General features: G+C 29.1%; 5 protein-coding genes across 9 annotated transcripts; 4 read left to right on the top strand and 1 right to left on the bottom strand.

Moving 5' to 3' along the window:
• The first annotated feature begins 99 nt into the window (after positions 1-99).
• On the top strand, positions 100-2,551 carry LOC122528196 (serine/threonine-protein kinase RIO1). 2 transcript variants are annotated; one of them, XM_043653068.1, is made up of 6 exons: positions 101-280; positions 341-1,359; positions 1,430-1,638; positions 1,733-2,014; positions 2,091-2,221; positions 2,421-2,551. In XM_043653068.1, the coding sequence occupies exons 1-5, from the start codon at positions 225-227 to the stop codon at positions 2,190-2,192; spliced, it is 1,668 nt and encodes a 555-aa protein (XP_043509003.1). In that variant the 5' UTR covers positions 101-224; the 3' UTR covers positions 2,193-2,221; positions 2,421-2,551. The 2 variants fall into 2 exon arrangements, with proteins under 2 accessions (XP_043509004.1, XP_043509003.1); XM_043653069.1 differs by lacking the exon at positions 2,091-2,221 and having other exon boundaries at positions 100-280.
• On the top strand, positions 2,435-3,877 carry LOC122528201 (DNA repair protein XRCC3-like). Of its 2 annotated transcripts, none has more exons than XM_043653082.1 (5): positions 2,435-2,556; positions 2,630-2,812; positions 2,929-3,059; positions 3,133-3,342; positions 3,437-3,877. In XM_043653082.1, the coding sequence occupies exons 1-5, from the start codon at positions 2,541-2,543 to the stop codon at positions 3,644-3,646; spliced, it is 750 nt and encodes a 249-aa protein (XP_043509017.1). In that variant the 5' UTR covers positions 2,435-2,540; the 3' UTR covers positions 3,647-3,877. The 2 variants fall into 2 exon arrangements, with proteins under 2 accessions (XP_043509017.1, XP_043509016.1); XM_043653081.1 differs by having other exon boundaries at positions 2,630-2,827.
• Positions 3,658-5,077, bottom strand: LOC122528200 (RNA pseudouridylate synthase domain-containing protein 1-like). Of its 3 annotated transcripts, none has more exons than XM_043653080.1 (4): positions 4,882-5,077; positions 4,271-4,431; positions 3,920-4,196; positions 3,658-3,827 (listed from the first exon to the last, which is right to left on the bottom strand). In XM_043653080.1, exons 1-4 carry the CDS (start codon positions 4,911-4,913, stop codon positions 3,665-3,667), a joined length of 633 nt encoding a protein of 210 aa, XP_043509015.1. In that variant the 5' UTR covers positions 4,914-5,077; the 3' UTR covers positions 3,658-3,664. The 3 variants fall into 3 exon arrangements, with proteins under 3 accessions (XP_043509015.1, XP_043509013.1, XP_043509014.1); XM_043653078.1 differs by lacking the exon at positions 4,882-5,077 and adding an exon at positions 4,583-4,804 and having other exon boundaries at positions 4,271-4,514; XM_043653079.1 differs by lacking the exon at positions 4,882-5,077 and adding an exon at positions 4,583-4,741.
• Positions 5,078-5,138: 61 nt separating this feature from the next.
• Positions 5,139-15,564, top strand: LOC122528193 (RANBP2-like and GRIP domain-containing protein 1). Its single transcript, XM_043653062.1, has 10 exons — positions 5,139-5,386; positions 5,833-6,058; positions 6,125-6,301; positions 6,382-6,694; positions 6,774-13,267; positions 13,341-13,565; positions 13,636-13,980; positions 14,785-15,191; positions 15,265-15,390; positions 15,455-15,564. Exons 1-10 carry the CDS (start codon positions 5,315-5,317, stop codon positions 15,506-15,508), a joined length of 8,439 nt encoding a protein of 2,812 aa, XP_043508997.1. The 5' UTR covers positions 5,139-5,314; the 3' UTR covers positions 15,509-15,564.
• Positions 15,565-16,013: 449 nt separating this feature from the next.
• Positions 16,014-18,487, top strand: LOC122528198 (3-ketoacyl-CoA thiolase, mitochondrial). Its single transcript, XM_043653074.1, has 8 exons — positions 16,014-16,171; positions 16,733-16,899; positions 16,985-17,116; positions 17,203-17,467; positions 17,552-17,727; positions 17,799-17,999; positions 18,078-18,232; positions 18,309-18,487. The coding sequence occupies exons 1-8, from the start codon at positions 16,153-16,155 to the stop codon at positions 18,391-18,393; spliced, it is 1,200 nt and encodes a 399-aa protein (XP_043509009.1). The 5' UTR covers positions 16,014-16,152; the 3' UTR covers positions 18,394-18,487.
• The last annotated feature ends 141 nt before the right edge of the window (positions 18,488-18,628 follow it).

Here is an 18,628-nt window from a genome sequence, read left to right as displayed (position 1 = left end):
CAAATAAGCATTTATATTATTCGAGATACGCCTTTATATATATATATATATATATATGTGTGTATGTGTGTATGTATGTTGCAACTAGGCTATAAAAGATAATTACTAACACAAGTATCGTAACTTAATTTGTACCAAATTTTTGAAAACTGTGATATTCACATTCTAGTTCTTCTATATTAGTATAGATATATAAAGTAGATACAAAGAAATAAAATTTTATCATGTATGGGTATAATGAAGAAGATCAATTCAGTGATGCTGATGAAACTGAGACGAAGTATTTACATATATTATTTGTAATAACATATGAAAAATATTGATTTTGATCTTATTACAGGTTAGAAACGTGTCAACAATTATTTCGTTATCAATTGCCCAAAGCTGTGCAAAACCTACATATTTCAAGCAATAAAAAAGACGAGGATTATGAGAGTTATGATGATAATTTAGAAAATAGTGATTTTATTTGGGATGAGAATCAAAGTAAAACTGATTCAAAAAATATTACCAAAAATATTCGAACACGAAATATTAATACACAAAATGTTTCCAATAAGATTACTAATTATCAACCATCAGATAAATTATTTCGTCGTTATGCTAATAAAATTAATATTGAAAAATATGAAGGTCCAAATTTACCAGGGCATGCAACAAATCTCCTGATTGAAAATGATAAACGTGTTGAAAGAGAAAGATTTAGAACAAAAGACAAACATGATCGTGCAACTGTTGAACAAGTTTTAGATCCCCGTACAAGAATGATATTGTTTAAACTCTTAAATCAGGGTATAATTGCAGAAATTAATGGATGTATCTCAACTGGAAAGGAAGCTAATGTTTATCATGCAACATCAAAAACAGGAATAGAATTTGCAATAAAAATATATAAAACATCAATTTTACAATTTAAAGATAGAGACAAATATGTTACAGGAGAATTCCGTTTTCGTAACGGATATTGTCGAAATAATCCACGAAAAATGATACGGACATGGGCAGAGAAAGAATTTAGAAATTTAATTCGTCTTCAGCAAGGAAATGTAATTGCTCCAAAACCAATTTTATTACGTAGTCATGTGCTACTAATGGATTTTATAGGAACTAACGGTTATCCATCACCAAAATTAAAAGATGTTGTTCTGACCGCTTCTAAACCAAGAAAATTATACAGAGAATGTATTGAAATAATGTGGAAATTGTATAATAAATGCAAGCTTGTTCATGCTGATTTAAGTGAATATAATATGTTATATCATGATGAATCTATTGTAATAATAGATGTATCACAAGCAGTTGAACATGATCATCCTATGGCACTTGAATTTCTTAGAAAAGATTGTACAAATGTCACTGGTAAGTTTCATAATGATTTTACTAACAAGGTTTATAAAGATTTTAGTTATATATTTTAATATTTTTGTAGAATTTTTTAAGAAGAATAAAGTAGGTGTGATGTCTATTAAGGCATTATTTGACTTTATAACGGATCCAACGATAACAGAAGAAAATTTGGATAAATATTTAGATATAAAATCAAAACAAATGTCACAACAGAATGACCAAGATGATCCTAAACAACAAATAGAAGAACAAGTGTTTAAGCAAGCTTATATTCCTCAAAACCTAAGTCAGGTAATATTGTGGAATGTAAATATACATGTATACATGTTAATTATTCATGTATACATGTATTAAATTATAATATATACTTCAATATAATGTTTAGGTAATTGACATTGAACGTGACATTAAACTTGCTAAATCTGGAAAAGAGGATTTGATATATAAAACTCTTATTGGCTTAAAATCAGACTTGTCTAAGCCCATTGATACTCCTGAAATTCTCAGTAAAAACTTGAAGGAAATGGATAACACAGAAGAAAAAGATAATTCGTCTGAAGAAACTGATGATTCTAAAGTCGAAAATAGTGAGGAAGAAAATACAGAAAATGAATCAAAGTTTGTTAACTCGGCACGACCACGGAATGAAAGTCCAAACAGTAAAAAGGTAATACAATTATCATTTATAATACATTTATATGTGATAGTATATGAAGTATAATAATATATATATTTCATTAAAGGCACGAAAAAAAGCAATAAAAGAACAACAGGCAGAAAAAAGAAAAACAAAAATAAAAAAACATATAAAGAAGAGGAGAGAAAAAGTCATGAAAAAAAAATAATAGTTAAAATATTACCAGAAAACATTTCAGTAAGTTTGAAATATAGAAACGTTATGTGAAACTAAAATTTAATTTTAATTTACAAAACTTAGAATAATAAAAATTTCCTGTCCAATAAAATTTGATGTATATTATAAAATATAATGTATATTGGATTCTTTATATATATAATCGATACATCGTGTATAAAGTTACATATTCATGAATTTAGTTTTTTTTTCACTCAAGTGTTTCAGATAACTGCCATCTATCTTTGGTTCGCAGTATACCTAACTAGGGTTTTCTTGTACAATGGATAATTTTTATATTGAATGATTGAACAATTCGTGTATTGACAATAAAAAAATAATGGAAAACTATTTTGGTATTAATATTTTATTTTTTTACATATTATAATATTAATAAATTATATTATTTATTTTGTTTCATAAAATTAGTTAACGCAAAAATAATAAAGGAATGTGAGAAGTTTCTCACAACAGGTTGTTCGAAGTTTGATAAGTTACTCCAAGGTGGTATTACTACTCGCGGTATTACACAAATTTATGGAGCTGCAAGTACAGGAAAAACACAATTAGCTTTACAGTTATGCCTGACAGTACAATTACCTATGAAAGAAGGTGGTTTTGCTGCTGGTATTTTATAAATTATATTCTCCATAAAGTTATAAATAAACATTAACATTTTCTTGTTTGTCACATATATATTTTTTTTAAGTATCTAATGATTAATATAGGTGCAATATATATTTGTACTGAATCTGTATTTCCATCACGAAGATTACAGGAATTGATACAGAAACTAGAAATTACTAAAAAATATGGAATAAACGGTGATTCAGTATTTGTAGAACACATATCAACTATTGTAATTAAAATATATATTTTTTTAATTAATGCAATAACTTTTTAATGCAATATTTAATCTTTTATTTTTGTAGGAGAAATTGGAAATATGTTTGCTTCATAGAATTCCAATATTAATGTCTGCAAAAAAAATAGGATTAATAATTATAGATTCAATTGCTGCTCCATATAGAGTAGAAGACTGGAATGATGAATCTAATAATAGGGCGAAGAGTTTGAGAACAATTGGACAACAATTACATAAATTATGTAGAAATAATATTTGTGTAGTTTGTATTAATCAGGTAAAAAGAATAAACACTATATATACTATATATAATATGAATATTTATGAATGAATATTTTAGTATAAAAATTTCATAGAAAATTTATAAATAGGTAGCAGCAGTTATACATAGTAGTATACTTAATGATAACTCAACCGTACGACCAACTTTGGGGGCAACTTGGTTAAGTATGATAACTAGTTCTATAGAATTTTATAGAATAGATTCTATGAGATACGCTTGCGTGAGATTGTCATCAAATTTACCAGAAATAACTATTCCATTTAAAATACAAGGATGTGGAGTTCAAGCAATAAGTTAAACAAAGCAAAATAAAAGTTCAGTGTTTATTTAATTGCAAGAGATTATAAATATCATAAAATATATCTTCATCTAATATCCTAGCAACATTTGTTGGTGACCATTGATTCTTTGGATCAGAAGCTACAAATGGATCTGTACTTCTTACATCTAAATTTTCAATATCATTGTTCAATATAAGCCTTAAAAAATATAAATAATAAATACACAAATAATCTTTTTATATATATAATAATTTTTTCTTTTTAATTATATATACATATATATGTAATACCTGAAGGAATGTAAAAATGTTCTATAAGGTTCTATATCTTTTCTTTCGCTATATGTATAATCTCCAATCACAGTATGACCAATATATGAACAATGTACTCTTAATTGGTGTCTTCTTCCTGTAGCAGGGCATAATAGTACTTTAGTAGCTGGTTTTCCATTTCTGAAACCTTTCTCTAATACTATAAGAATTGTATATGAATTTTTTGGTTTTTCACAAAATAAGCTGTCACTGATACACATTTTATGATTTCCCTCTTTCTCTCTGACATCAATTCCTAATAAAATAATGTTAATATTAATACATAATTTTTCAGATTAACAGTATTAACGTTTTGTTTTAATTACCAACCAATAGCTTTATCTATAATAAGATAAGGTTCATTAATATGGCCATGAAGTAGTGCCAAATAAAATTTTTTGGCTGTTCTTGCTTCAAATGCATTAGAAGCAGCTCGAGCTGCCTTTTTATTTAATGCAATACATATCACACCACTTGTTGCATAATCCAATCTATGTACAAAATGAAATTCATGAAATAAATTTGGATTGACTAATTTTGGTAAGATTTTTTTTAATTCAAATTGCAGTGTATCCTAAAAATTTTAATATTTATCAAACTAATAAGTATAGTGTCCATAACTTAAAAATATTCTTTTCATACCCTTTTCTCACGATTATTGCTATTAATACACATATCATATGGCTTGGAAACTACTAAAAAATTCTCGCTATGATATAATATATTTATATCATTTTTATGTTTCATTTTAACAAAATATTTCATACATGATTTTAACAATAAATTTAATATTTGTATTAATTTGAAAATAAATATCCAACAATTGTATAATATTTTATTCATATTCATTTTATACAATATTAGTTATTATTCTTGTAAAAAAAGTAAAATATACATAACACCGTTACACTGTCAAAATAAACATTGATTATCGTATTTACGGTTGCCTTTGTAGTGGCTGCCTGTTTCTCATTTTAAATTTTGCTTATAACTTCACACTGATTACAATGGCTGATGCATCAATGACTTTTAATATGTTTCGTAATTTTTTTTTCCGTCAATTATGCACATTAAATTCAAACTACGAAATTTGACTTTTGGTAATAATTTGAATAACTACCGCGCCGTGGATATCTCTTGCAAAAGATTGTATATATTTTAAATAATTCCATAGGTATATAGAGGGCAGCACTTGTTTTAGTATTTCTGGTTTGGACGAACCGTTGAAAACGTTTTATGCTATTACGCTATGAGAGAAAGTCTTATCGTTGACTACGTACTGTATAACGGTATTTCTAATTTCATTTTAATCGAATATTATTGATTAATTTTTTTTAGCGGCTACTAAAGAAAGTTTTGTACTATATTCTGAAGATGTTTCGAACGAAAAAGGATGTTGACCGACACGTGAAAGACATTTTTATCAAACTCAAAAGCTCAGAGGAGGTAAGGTTATTTTTTGAAAGAAAGAACCGTTTTTTTTTTAAACACTAGTAAAATATCCTTACAATGATGTGTTCAGTTATTTCTTAAAACCATCGTTTCGTTTTTATTTTATATGCGCATTAATTCGTTATGTTTATGTGTAATGTCAAATGTATTGCATAGCGCCAAAGGCCTTGACTTGATTATGAAAAAGATACATACATGCACATGTGCTAACTTATATGTAGTTTGGCGGCTTTTTCTAACTAGAGCAGTTAACGTCTTTTTAGAAAATAATTTTGATCTTGCATTTCATTAAAAAATATTATTTTTATACTTGTTCAAATATTTTTTAAATGATTCAGAGTTGTGCAAATGTTTATTTACTCTAATATATATGTTTGTATTATTGCTTTCTTTCTTTTTTGATGTTTATGATATCTAATATTTTTGTTTCTTTTTTAAAGAAAAAGCTTCGATGTTACAATATTGCAAAATTATATTACCAAGTTGGAGACCATGAATCTGCAAAAAAATATGTTTCAAATTATTTGGAAATAAGAGATAAATCTGCAGGGGCTCATAAATTATTAGGTCAAGCTCTTGAAGCTTTGGGACAAAAAGAAGCAGCCTTTATGCAATATAGAATATCTCTTGAATTAGAACCAAAACAAGATGATCTTCTTTTAAAGGGTATAATTAAATTTTTAAAATTTGTTATTTTACATTTCAAACCATCATGTTAATAATGGTTTTTAGTATGTGAGCTATTGCCTGACATGGATGTTAGTATAGACATGAATGAAATTCAATACTGGGTAGAGAGAGCTGATAAGAAATTTCCACATCATCAAATAGTTTTTGAGCTAAAGGAAAAATTATTAACTTTAGAAAAACCAAATGGTAATGATGACGATCTAGAAAAACTTATTTTATGTAAGTATCAAAATTTTTCTTATGTAATTACTTGATATAATTTAATTTTATTTATTTATAATAATATAACTTTTTTTTAGCTGAATTATCGGTAAGACAAACAGATGTGCATCTACAAGTGAAGTTGCTCAAACATTATGTAGGAAATCAGAGACTTGAAGATGCATATAATAAAGCAGCTGAAATTGAGGCAACACATTGTCACAGAAATAATATTGTTTGGTATCAATCAATAAGTGAATTACTTGTGAAATGTAAAGAGAATAAACAGTCAGATTGGACATTTTGGATATTTTATATTTCCGTGTTAGAAAGATACACGGCACTTTGCCTTAAAGAACAGGGTAATGTTATTAGAAAAAGTATAACGGATATCACACAAGCAGTATTTAAGTAAGTACATTTATGAAATATATAGTTTATTAGAAATATATATATATATAATTATTAAATTAAAATATTTATATTGCAGTTTTGATCAAGGTTTATTTGAATTTAAATCAAAAAACTTTTCTAATCATCCTGCTTTTATTGAACACATGTTACTACATATGTGGGGTCAATTACATTTTCATTTAGCATATTTAATTTTACGGAAAACTAAAGTTGTTGAAGATAGTTGGTCTGAAGCAGGTAGATTGTGTGGATCTCTTTTGTTAACTGCATTACATGTAGCACCTATAGATCCTACTGCAGTATGGACTATGCATTTGAAAGATAGATTTAAGAATCAAGTACATGTTTGGTATAGAGAAGGAGCATACAGATATAGCCAAGCTGGTCATGTACTTCGAGATTATGCCCGTGATAATACTAAGAAATTATTAGATAAAATTGATAAATTTTGTACAAGTTCATGGCGAGAACGAGTATACCAAAGAATCTTTGTTGGTCGATTATATCAGGACCGTAAAACAACATCATATTTCGCGAATTCTTCAATTTCAAATCCACCATTACGTTTATGCTCATTTAATGAACTTAAACGATTTGATGAAATATCGGAAGAAGTATGGCCAGATTCATTACATCATCAAGTTTGGCTTGGTTTAAGAGCAAGACCTCATAGCTCAAAAAATAAAGATAATGGGCCGCATCCAAATCAAACATCTCATGTTTTTTGTGAATTACAATTTTCTGTTTATAATTTACATCAAGCAGCTCCTGAAAGTTTAAGTCGTCTCGATATCGATGCATTTTTGAATGCTGCTATCTGCACTTCTTCAGTAATTGAAGAACAACAATTGAGCGGGCTTTTGAATCCTGAAAAACTACCTACATTGCCAGCAGATCTTACCAATACTCTCTGTACTTGTGCTCAAGAACAGTGGTGGTCTTACGCTTATAAAGTATATTCTATGGATAAACAAAAACCACTCGACGATGATATTGGAGAATTGAGATTAGAATTACAAAGAGGCTTAGAGGTAATTCGTTGTCTCGGAAATCACGGATTACATCCTGTTCTTTTAGTTCACTTAGCGCGAATATTTCATCATAGAGCAGAGATATTGAAAGAAATAGATCAAGAAAGTAGTGACATACCATATTTAGAAGCACGATCTGAAATGTATTGGTCAGCTGCAATACCGCTTCTTGAAAGATTACAGAATAATCAAACTATTCGTATAACTAATTCTAAATTTTTCAACTATCAAGGAAAAGATATGAACAATGCAGAATTAATTAAAGCTTTAGAAGAAGGTAAATTGCTTCTGGCTCAACAATTTGTACGCAACAAACAATATGAGAAAGCCATAGATGCACTACAGGCACTAAAATGTCCAGAAGCTTCAGTTCAACAAGGCCAAATGTATGAAAAGCTTGCAGATGAGATCGTCAGTTCTATACCCAGAGAAAGTTTAACATCTGAAATGAGATCGCAACATATAATTATGCTTTCAAAAGCAAGAGAATGTTTTTATCTAACATTAGATCGCTTACGCAGTCCAAGTACAGATCCAAAACATCCTTTGAACTCGCTACTTTCCACATACATTACCAATATTGAAAACAAATTAAAAAGAATCGATCCAGATCTGTCACAAGGTGATTTAAGTCGAAATGAATGCGATGGGATGTCAGATGAAAGTTATTCCTCTGCTCATAGTGCTCCTGATCAAGCAGTTACAAAAATATCAACATTAACGGGATTAAATCCTTCAGTTAACATTTTGAGTACACCACAGAAAAACGTACATCGCACACCAAAACAATCTAGCACTCCTTATAAGGCATATCAGGATATATTAGATTTATCTCGAAATCGTTCTGAAGCACGTCCAAGTCCTGAACGCCTTGATGCTCAAATTCGTTCACTAAATCAAATGATACATGCAAAGGATAGTAAGATACAATCAATAGCAGAGCAAAATAAAACTATATTGGAATTGAATAAAACAGTAATGGAAAAAATCGAAAAATTAGCGAAAGAAGTAACAGAATTACGAAAAGAAATTCAGAAACAACGTACTCAAATAGTCAATCCAATAGTTAATTCCAATCTGGAAGAAGATTTATGTATTTTAAACGAGGATGATTACAATGATTTGAATTACAATGCAAATCAATCAGGTACCGCGTCTTCGATATCCGGGAATATATTCCAATCTTCTCACAGACATCCATACTCTCAGTTGGTATATCCTTCAGCTACTTTTCAAGGATATTATCCGACAGGAATGTCATTCAACGATCCAAACACGCAAGCTATTCCTTCTTTATATCCACCAAATGTTTATTCAATGCCGGTATTGTATCCTAGTACAAGATCAAAAATGCCTGAAAATATTCTTCAACAAAGTTTATTTATACCGCCGACAAATCAATCATTGCAAATTCCAATGCAAAAAGTAGAAACATCAAAGCCAGAGTCAACTATAAAGGATGCTCCTGTAAATAAAATTCCACCAGTTAATGTTGCCATTACCACTTCTGATACACTTCCAACTACAGCACCAATTACCCAGCCAACACTTAGTGTAACAATTCCTCCACATTTCAGACAAGGTAGTTCTTCTACTCCAATTATCGCAGAACAAACTGTTCCACATTGTTATCAAATTTCTATGCCTTCCCAAGCTACTATACCAACAACAGTAAACTTACCACCTTTGTCGAATACTCTTACAACTACTCCAGCAAATCTTTCTGTATCAGAGACATCAAAGCAAGAAACTACTATTTGTTCAACTGGATCTGCAAATAGTTCAGATCATGAACATGACCCAATACCAGACTTTGTTCCTGTGATACCATTACCTGCAGAAGTTAAAGTCACGACCGGAGAAGAGGGTCAAGAGACACTATTTTGCACAAGAGCTAGACTTTATCGTTTCGTGAATAATGAATGGAAAGAACGTGGTACAGGTAATGTTAAATTACTTAAAAATGAAGAAGGAAAAATTCGTTTACTTATGCGCAGGGAACAAGTATTAAAAGTATGTGCAAATCATTATATTGTGCCAGAAATGGAGTTAATTGCTAAATCAAATAATGAAAAAACATGGTTTTGGGTTGCACATGATTTTGCTGATGGAGAGTTGAAAATAGAAAAGTTTTGTATTAAATTTAAAACCGTTGAACAAGGTATTTCCTTTAAAGAACATTTTGATAAAGCTAAAGCAAGTCTTATTTCTGAAAAAGTAACTGAAAATACTGATAAATCATCAATTAAAATCAGTACTACATTAAGTGGTTCTAAAAAATCAGAGAAAAAACCAGACTTGAAAGCTGTAGAGCAAACACCATTTATTTCTGGGCAAACTGTTCAAAAACAATCTACAGATGTAACTTCGACTACAGAAAGCATTACATCAGACAAATTAAAATCTAATGCACCTACAACAGTTATTGGTGGATTTTCATTTACATCAACACCAGTTATTCAAAAACCAGCGATTACTGAACCTGCGAAAGTTCCTACTAAATCAGAAGTTAGTCCATTTGCTGGTTTTACGTTTAACAAGACTGTAACAAGTGTTGAAAGTTTTACAACTACATCCCAAAAAAGCACGACCACTGGCACAATAGCCACACCACCGTTTACTTTTCCATTTACAAAACCAACTACATCTTTACAATCAGGAACTACAACAGTACCAACTGTTAGTATTCATAACACACCAATTTCGTCTTCACAACCAATTAGTACTGCTGTTACAAACGAAAGTAGTTCTGTTAGTACTTCTCAATTTTCACTTAGAAGACCTCATGCCCCTGCTTTTGGAAATTCAACTATTCCAGCATTTATTGTGGGCATTCAAGATTCAGACAAATCTGTTATGCAAATTGAATGTGAAGAAGTATTATTCAATGAGAAAGTTAATCTTCAGTACTACAACAACGACATTAAACAATGGGAAAACAGAGGTACTGGACAGATAAAGATTTTATGGAATTCCAAAACAAATAAAATTCGCTTATTAATGATAGACGAAACCAATATGAAAGTTTGTTATAATTACAATGTTGTTGCTAAATTTTCATTTACAATCAAAAGTAATAGTAATACAGTTGTTAATTGGAATATACAATATGGTTCGGATAATAAAATCGGAATATTTGCAGCAAGATTTAAAACGTCTAATCAAGCATCTCAATTTTGTAATATAATTACTGGTAATCAGCAAAAAATGATAAAAGACTGTATAACTGCTGAAAATTTAAAAAAATCAGAAACTCTTCAAAATACGCAACCAAATAAAATACAGAATTCTTTGTCTGAAATGTTTAAACCACCACCTGGTTCGTGGGAATGCAATGCTTGCTATACAAGAAACGCCGCATCTGATGCAAAATGTTTGGCTTGCGAGGCGCCAAGTCCTATGTCTAATAAATCAACTACTTCGAGTACTGTTACATCAAATCAAATACCTCTTTCACAAATGTTTAAACCGCCTGCTGGTTCATGGAAATGTAAAACTTGTGACATAGTCAACGCAGCAGAAACTAACTATTGCGTCGCTTGCGATACACCAAAAGATCCATCTCTTCCACCCAAACCAAAAACTGATGGTTTTCAAATAAGTACAAGCTCTTCTGGAGTTACGCCTACATTTACCTTTGGTATTCCACAAGACGCTACTAAAAAAAGTACAAGTGGATTTTCATTTCGTTTATCTAGCACTAGCGATGTTTCCATAGATAAATCTACATCTTCAAAATCTGATGGGAAAACGGATACGTCAAATGCAAAATTTGTTTTTGGAATGCAACAAAAATCAAACACTCCAGCGAGCAAGGATTCATTCGTTTTTGGAACACCAGGAAAACCGTTTGGATTTAATTTTGTATCCAAATCGTCTCCAACAAAGTCTGGTGGTGAAGAAAATAGTGAAGATGAGGTAGTGGAAAGTGATGACATTCATTTTTCACCGATAATTCCATTGCCAGATAAAATTGAAGTTAAAACAGGAGAAGAGGAAGAAGAAGTTCTTTATAGTCACAGAGCGAAGTTATTTAGATACTATAAATCGCAAAATGTATGGAAAGAACGTGGTATAGGTAACATAAAATTATTACGGCATAAGGAAACAGGCAGATTGAGGCTAGTTATGAGACGTGAACAAATATTGAAGTTGTGCCTAAATCATTTTGTGCTTCCAAATTTGGAATTGCAGCCAAAGGATGAGAAAGCATGGATGTGGAATGCTGCTGATTATAGTGAAGGAGAAATCGAACCCACTCTTTTTGCATGTCGTTTTAAAACATCCGACATCGCAAATGATTTTAAAGATGCAATTGACAAGGCAAAGATGAAGCTTCTACCCATTGAAAAATCTATTGAAACAAAAGTAGAAGCAATTACCGAAGTTTCTTCTGCACAAGACATTGAAATTCTGTATGAGATGAAAGTAACACCCGAAGAAAAACAAGCTGCACTAAAGTTTCAGCTTCCAGAAAATTTCTACGCGTACAAACAAAAACCAGATTGTCCTGGATGTAGAGGTTGTAAAGAAGATTCAGATACATTATTACTTCCAGATGAAAATCCTGAAAAAGCAATATCAATATTAAAAACATCTACAGAGGGTCAAAAACCTCAGACTATTACATCTAGGACACAGTTACTTTCAAAATCTAATAATTCAAGCAACACATCTAACGAAATTACAATTATTCAAACACCTATTTCAACTAGTAGTACAATTGTTTCTTCTGTTTTCAAATCTGGACTATATGGTACAACCACACCACAATTTACAACAAATTCTCTATCTACAACAACCACATCAAGTATACCATTTGGAAATATTGATACTACTTCAAGTGATAAAAAGACTGGTTTTTCTTTTGTAATGCCTCAAACTGCGTCCAGTACAAATGAAATACAAAAATCTGATAAACAAAATACGTTAACACCTGAGAATTTCAAAATTTGCAGTCCCACTAATTCTCAAGGGCAAATAGAATCAACTACATCTTTTTCATTTATGACACCATCTACAACTTCTACATCTATATTTGAAATGGCAAAATTAGATAATACAGGAAAAAATATTTTTGGTGGAATGTTGAAAAAAGATTCCTCTGAGTTACTCAAGCCCAGTTCCATCAATGTCAGTACAACTAATTCTGAATCAGTATTTTCAACTAATTTCAACACTCAACCAAAAATAACTACAAATACTACAATGGCATTTGATGCTACTCCTATTTTCGGGACTTCTGGATTAAAAAGTTCTGAAAGCACAGCCACAGGTTCAACATCATTTGATGCATCTGCTAAATCTATTAATTCAGTATTTCCTAATACATCTGCATCATTTTCATCTGATTTATTCTCTGGTTCACGTACAAATACATCATCTTTTACAATTTCAAATCCTGTGACAACCAATGCTTTTGAAACAATAACACCAACAACAAGTGAAACAAAAAAGGAAGGTGAGGTTTTCTTTCCATCAACAGATGTATCATTTTCAACTTTAGCAGCCCAAAGTTCCCAATCTACATTTAAAACAGGTACATTTTTCACATTATTATCTACATAATAGCAATTTAAGAAAGTACTATTATACACATATTTATTTCGCAGATCCAAATTTTTCTTTTGCTGGTGCTGGGTCAGTTGTATTTGGATCAAAATCAAAATCTGTACAAAAAAAGAAAGAAGTTACAATAGAAAAGAAAGATGAAAACGAAGAGGAGGAGACAGATGATCAAATCGAAAATGATCAAGAACATGATCCTCATTTTGAGCCTATTGTACCTCTACCCGACATTATTGAAGTACATACAGGAGAAGAAGAAGAAGAGAAAGGTATAATTTAAAATAATTCTTTAAGAAAAAACAATATATCTATCTTTAAATGATCATATGTTTGTTATAGTATTTTGCGAAAAAGCAAAATTATACAGATACAATAAGGATGGGTCTGAGTGGAAAGAAAGAGGAGTTGGAGAAATGAAAATTTTACATCATGCAAAATATGGCCGATACAGATTACTGTTACGTCGATATCAAGTTCATAAAGTAGTATGCAATATCTTACTTACTCCAGACATTACCTTTAGTAAAATGACTTCGACGGATCGTGCTTGGGTCTGGGCAGGCATGAATTATGCTGAAGAACAACCATGTATAGAGCAACTAGCAGTTAAATTTAAAACTCCAGAACTGGCAAAATATTTCAAGGATACAGTTGATAGAATCCAGCAATCGCTAAGTGAAAGCCGTAAGGAATAAGCTGAAACCTCTTGTTTATAATGCTTCTCATAATCCTTGTTTGTGGCTGCATGTATATTCGTATATATTATACGCATACAAAACATACATTTCTTTATTATCAAACATATTAATATAGCTTTATATTATTAAATATACTATTATTTAAAAATATTATAATTTAGTATTAAATATGTAACGAAGAAACAGTCATGCAGAAATCTGTTTAAAAAATGATTTGTTATCTATAAGAAATTATGTTTCAAAAACATTTTTTGATTAATATATTTGATTGTAAAATTAATTGTGATAAAAAATGGTACTAATCATCATATAAATATGTGTAAAATTATTTTATTAAATCATATTTAATTTCATTCATTTTTCACATTTTTAATCAAGAAAATAAAATCAAAGACATTTTATATTTATGGCGCATAAAATTATGTTATTAAACTAATGTACTATTATAAATTTTATCAATATCTGTGGATTTTTTTTGTTAATAATTTCTAAATAATTATAGATATCTATATTAGAAACTAATTTGTACAAATACATTCTTAGTTGCATAACATTAAATAAAATGTTATTAATATATAAAACTCAATTTAAATTTTTTTCATCAATTAAAATAACATTGACCTCAACTTTAAATGTGTGCACTTGATATTTATATGAATTTTTATAAAATAACGGCTTTTATTTTGTCTTTCTGCTTGCACATAGCGTTTGTATTGTCAATTAAATCACGTTACTTCTTAATTAAAACAGTTTTTTAAATGAGTTTATAACTTTTATTATATAAATGCAGGAGAAAAAAATGTAGATGGTCCAGTAATAGAAGAACCACAAGATGGGGAAAATGAGGTAAATGAAGAAGAAGGCGAAGTAGGTGAAGTTGAAGTAGATGAAGTAGAGGATGAAGAAGAAGAGGAAGATGATGATGATGATGATGATGACGACGATGACGACGACGATGATGATGATGAAGATGAAGAGGAAGATGATGATGATGATGATCAAGCTTCCATTACTTTCGAAAAAAGGGCTACTTTGTTTACTAGATCAAGTAAAGAAAGTCAATGGAACCTTGTAGCTCTAGGAAATTTAATTATTTATTATGATTCTAATATTTTTGGTGAAAAAATAATATTAAAAGCAGATAAAACAGATGAAGTTGTAAGCAACACGATTATTAGTATGAACACAAAAATGGAGGTAAATTATATTATATTATATAATTATTTAACTGATTCCAAGTTAATAAACGTTACATTATTATTTTACGAAGGTAAATGGAAAAGAATGCGTTTGGACAGCAATTGATTATGCCTTGACATCGCCGAAAAAACGCACTTTACGTGCTACTTTTTCATCAGTTCATGTCGCACAGGAAATGTACAAACATTTTCAAGAAGTAAGTAAAAATTTGTCTAGAATGTAAAAAAGCAGTGCTAAAAATTAATGAATGATTTCAACAGGGAGTAGAATACGCATATCAAGCAGACATCAGTGAACCATTTTATGAAGAATAAAATAAAACGATTCCTCATATTTCTCACAATAAAGTATTGTATCTCTTGTAAACAAACCATTTAATTTTAATTAAATTTCAATTTATAGAATAAGTAGTTCTCAATTTCATCCGTTTTTGTGGGTGTAATTGTATAATAAATAATTGTACAAATTATTTAGAAATTTATGAAAATAAGTAAATTTTTGTCAATTTCTATGCGTTCCGCTCGTAAAAAAAAGATATATATGCAAAGATAGATTGATACTTGATTAAAAATTACGTATATAGTTGTAAGTTCGAATTTAACATGTGATATTTAAGAAACTTGATATTTATAAAAGTATTTATTACAATAAAAATGCATGCATGTTTCAAGCCTTATATTCCTTTGAATAACCTAAAAATAAATGTTTTATTCGTAACAATGATTAATGACTAGTAAAATCGCAAAGATTAATGACTCATTCGCAAAATTATTATCATCTGTTTTTTGCTGTTTACGAGCTGTTACATACACACATATATATGTACAAAGTACACATTTATATATGTACAAAGTTGCAATAGTATGTAAGTATTTAAAATACTGGACACTACGATTCGCTCCTGCCCGGAGCGAATATTTTTGATACATAGTTTATTATAATAAGATCTATTATTACAATGTCTCTTGCAACGAAAGGTATGTAACATTTAAGATATTTATTATATAGAAATAAAAATCTCTAGATATTTTGACTAAGGAAGACAAATAAATATTTTATTAAATTTCTTATTAATAGATTCCAAGTTTTTCATTTACTTTCTATAGTATCTTTGAATGAATGTAAAAAAATAATATATTTAAAACTTGATATATTGCAAAATGTTTTAAATATATAAATATTATAAATATACATAAACTTATAATTTTTTTCGTGACAGGAAATAAAAAAAATGTTTTAATGTAAAATAAATTTATAAATAAATAATTTATATTTAATAAAAATATATTAATATAAAAGTATATTTAATGGTATTATAAAAGTGATGTGTTATATATGTATATTAACAAATGTTAGGTGTTTTGCAAATATTTTTTTCGACCTTTGGACCCAGATATGACTGATTAAATGATCGAAAATAATTAACATAATAAAATATAAAATATAAAACTATTTTAGCTATAATTTAAATATAATTACATAAAAGCTATAAAATAATAATATGTAAATATATATTGAAATAATGTCTTCTTTTACAGGAATTTTTATTGTAGCTGCAAAACGTACTCCGTTTGGTACAATGGGTGGTGTATTTGCCAATAAAAGTGCAACTGATTTATCAGTTGTTGCTGTAAAATCTGCTTTGCAATCTGCAAAGTTAAATCCTGATAAAATAGATAGTGTTGTTTTTGGACATGTATTAGCTGTATGTAGTTAAATATTTATGCATATCAATTAATTCTTTTCATTAAATTTCCATTATTTTTGTAACATTTACAATTCTTTACAAGCTATCATCTGCTGATGGAGGTTTTTTAGCACGTCATGTTGCATTGAAGTCAAGTATACCTTTAGAAAAACCAGCATTTTCTGTAAATAGATTATGTGGTTCTGGATTTCAGTCAATTGTTAATGGTGCACAGGTATAGATAAAACTGGAATAAAATTTATTTGTAATAAATATTGTGCAAACATATGAGATAATTTGTAATTAATTAATTATTTTCAGAGTATTTTAACAGGAGAATCTAAAATAGTTCTAACAGGAGGAACAGAAAATATGAGTCAAGTTCCCTTTGTTGTAAGAAATATTCGTTTTGGTACAGCTTTAGGCCAAAAGTATGAATTTGAAGATGCTTTATGGCTTGGACTACTTGATACTTATTGCAATATACCTATGGGTGGAACTGCAGAGAAGCTTGGATCTCAATATAATTTAAAAAGACAAGAAGTAGATGAATTTGCTCTAAGAAGTCAACAATTATGGAAAGCTGGTAAGTGTCTTTTATATTGAATTTCATATTAATTATTTAAATTATTACGATAAATGAATAAAGATTGATTTTCAATTATTTTAGCCAATGATGCTGGTCGTTTCAAAGAGGAACTAGCACCTGTTACAATAACTGTAAAAAAGCAAGATGTTGTTGTTAATACAGATGAACATCCAAGGCCTCAAACAACTCCTGAAAGTTTAGCTAAATTACCTTCTATTTTTAAGAAAGATGGTTTAGTTACAGCAGGATCCGCATCTGTATGTTAAATTGTATTTTATTAAAGTTAATTATACTTCATACTTTCGGAATATATAACTTTTTTATATAGGGCATTTGCGATGGTGCAGCAGCACTTATCTTAGCTAGCGAAGAAGCTGTTAAGGCAGAACAGCTTACGCCGCTAGCACGTTTAGTAGGATATAGTATTGTAGGTGTAGAACCCAGTATTATGGGAATTGGTCCAGCTCCAGCTATCAGACAACTTCTTAAAGTTACGAATAAAAATTTGAATGATATTGAACTTGTCGAGGTAAAAATTTTAGGAAACATTTTGTTTAAATGTAGGTGTATAAATTAAATATATAATCATTTATATATTTTGTTTTAGATTAATGAAGCATTTGGAGCTCAAACATTAGCGTGTGCTAAAGAGTTAGATTTAGATATTAATAAATTAAACGTAGATGGTGGAGCTATTGCTCTTGGACATCCATTGGCTGCATCTGGTAGTAGAATTACTACACATTTAATACATGAATTAAGGTATGTTAATATTAAAAAATAAGAAATTAGTAAATATCTGAAATAAATTAACAAAAACGATATGTCACTTTTGTAGGAGACGAAAAAATGCAAAATTAGGAATTGGTTCTGCTTGCATTGGTGGAGGTCAAGGGATAGCTGTGATGATAGAAGCATTATAATCATGTCATTACAAAAGTTCTAAGGTTACAAAATTGTGATATATAAAGTATGTATTACAACAAATATTGAAACATACATGTATTATAAAATGTATGTTTATATGTTTACTTTTTATATTTTATATATAATATATTTTACATTTTATATATACAATAATGTAATGATATTGAAAAATTGTTGAAAAATTTGTATTTTTATATATTAATATTGATTATATACTATATTTATATTTAG

Source organism: Frieseomelitta varia, unplaced genomic scaffold, assembly GCF_011392965.1.
Source record: "Frieseomelitta varia isolate USP_RPSP 00005682 unplaced genomic scaffold, Fvar_1.2 scaffold_247, whole genome shotgun sequence".
NCBI classification, from domain to species: Eukaryota; Metazoa; Arthropoda; class Insecta; order Hymenoptera; family Apidae; genus Frieseomelitta; species Frieseomelitta varia.
The sequence above is the reverse complement of the archived record's forward strand: the minus strand, read 5'-3'. Positions and strand labels throughout refer to the sequence as shown.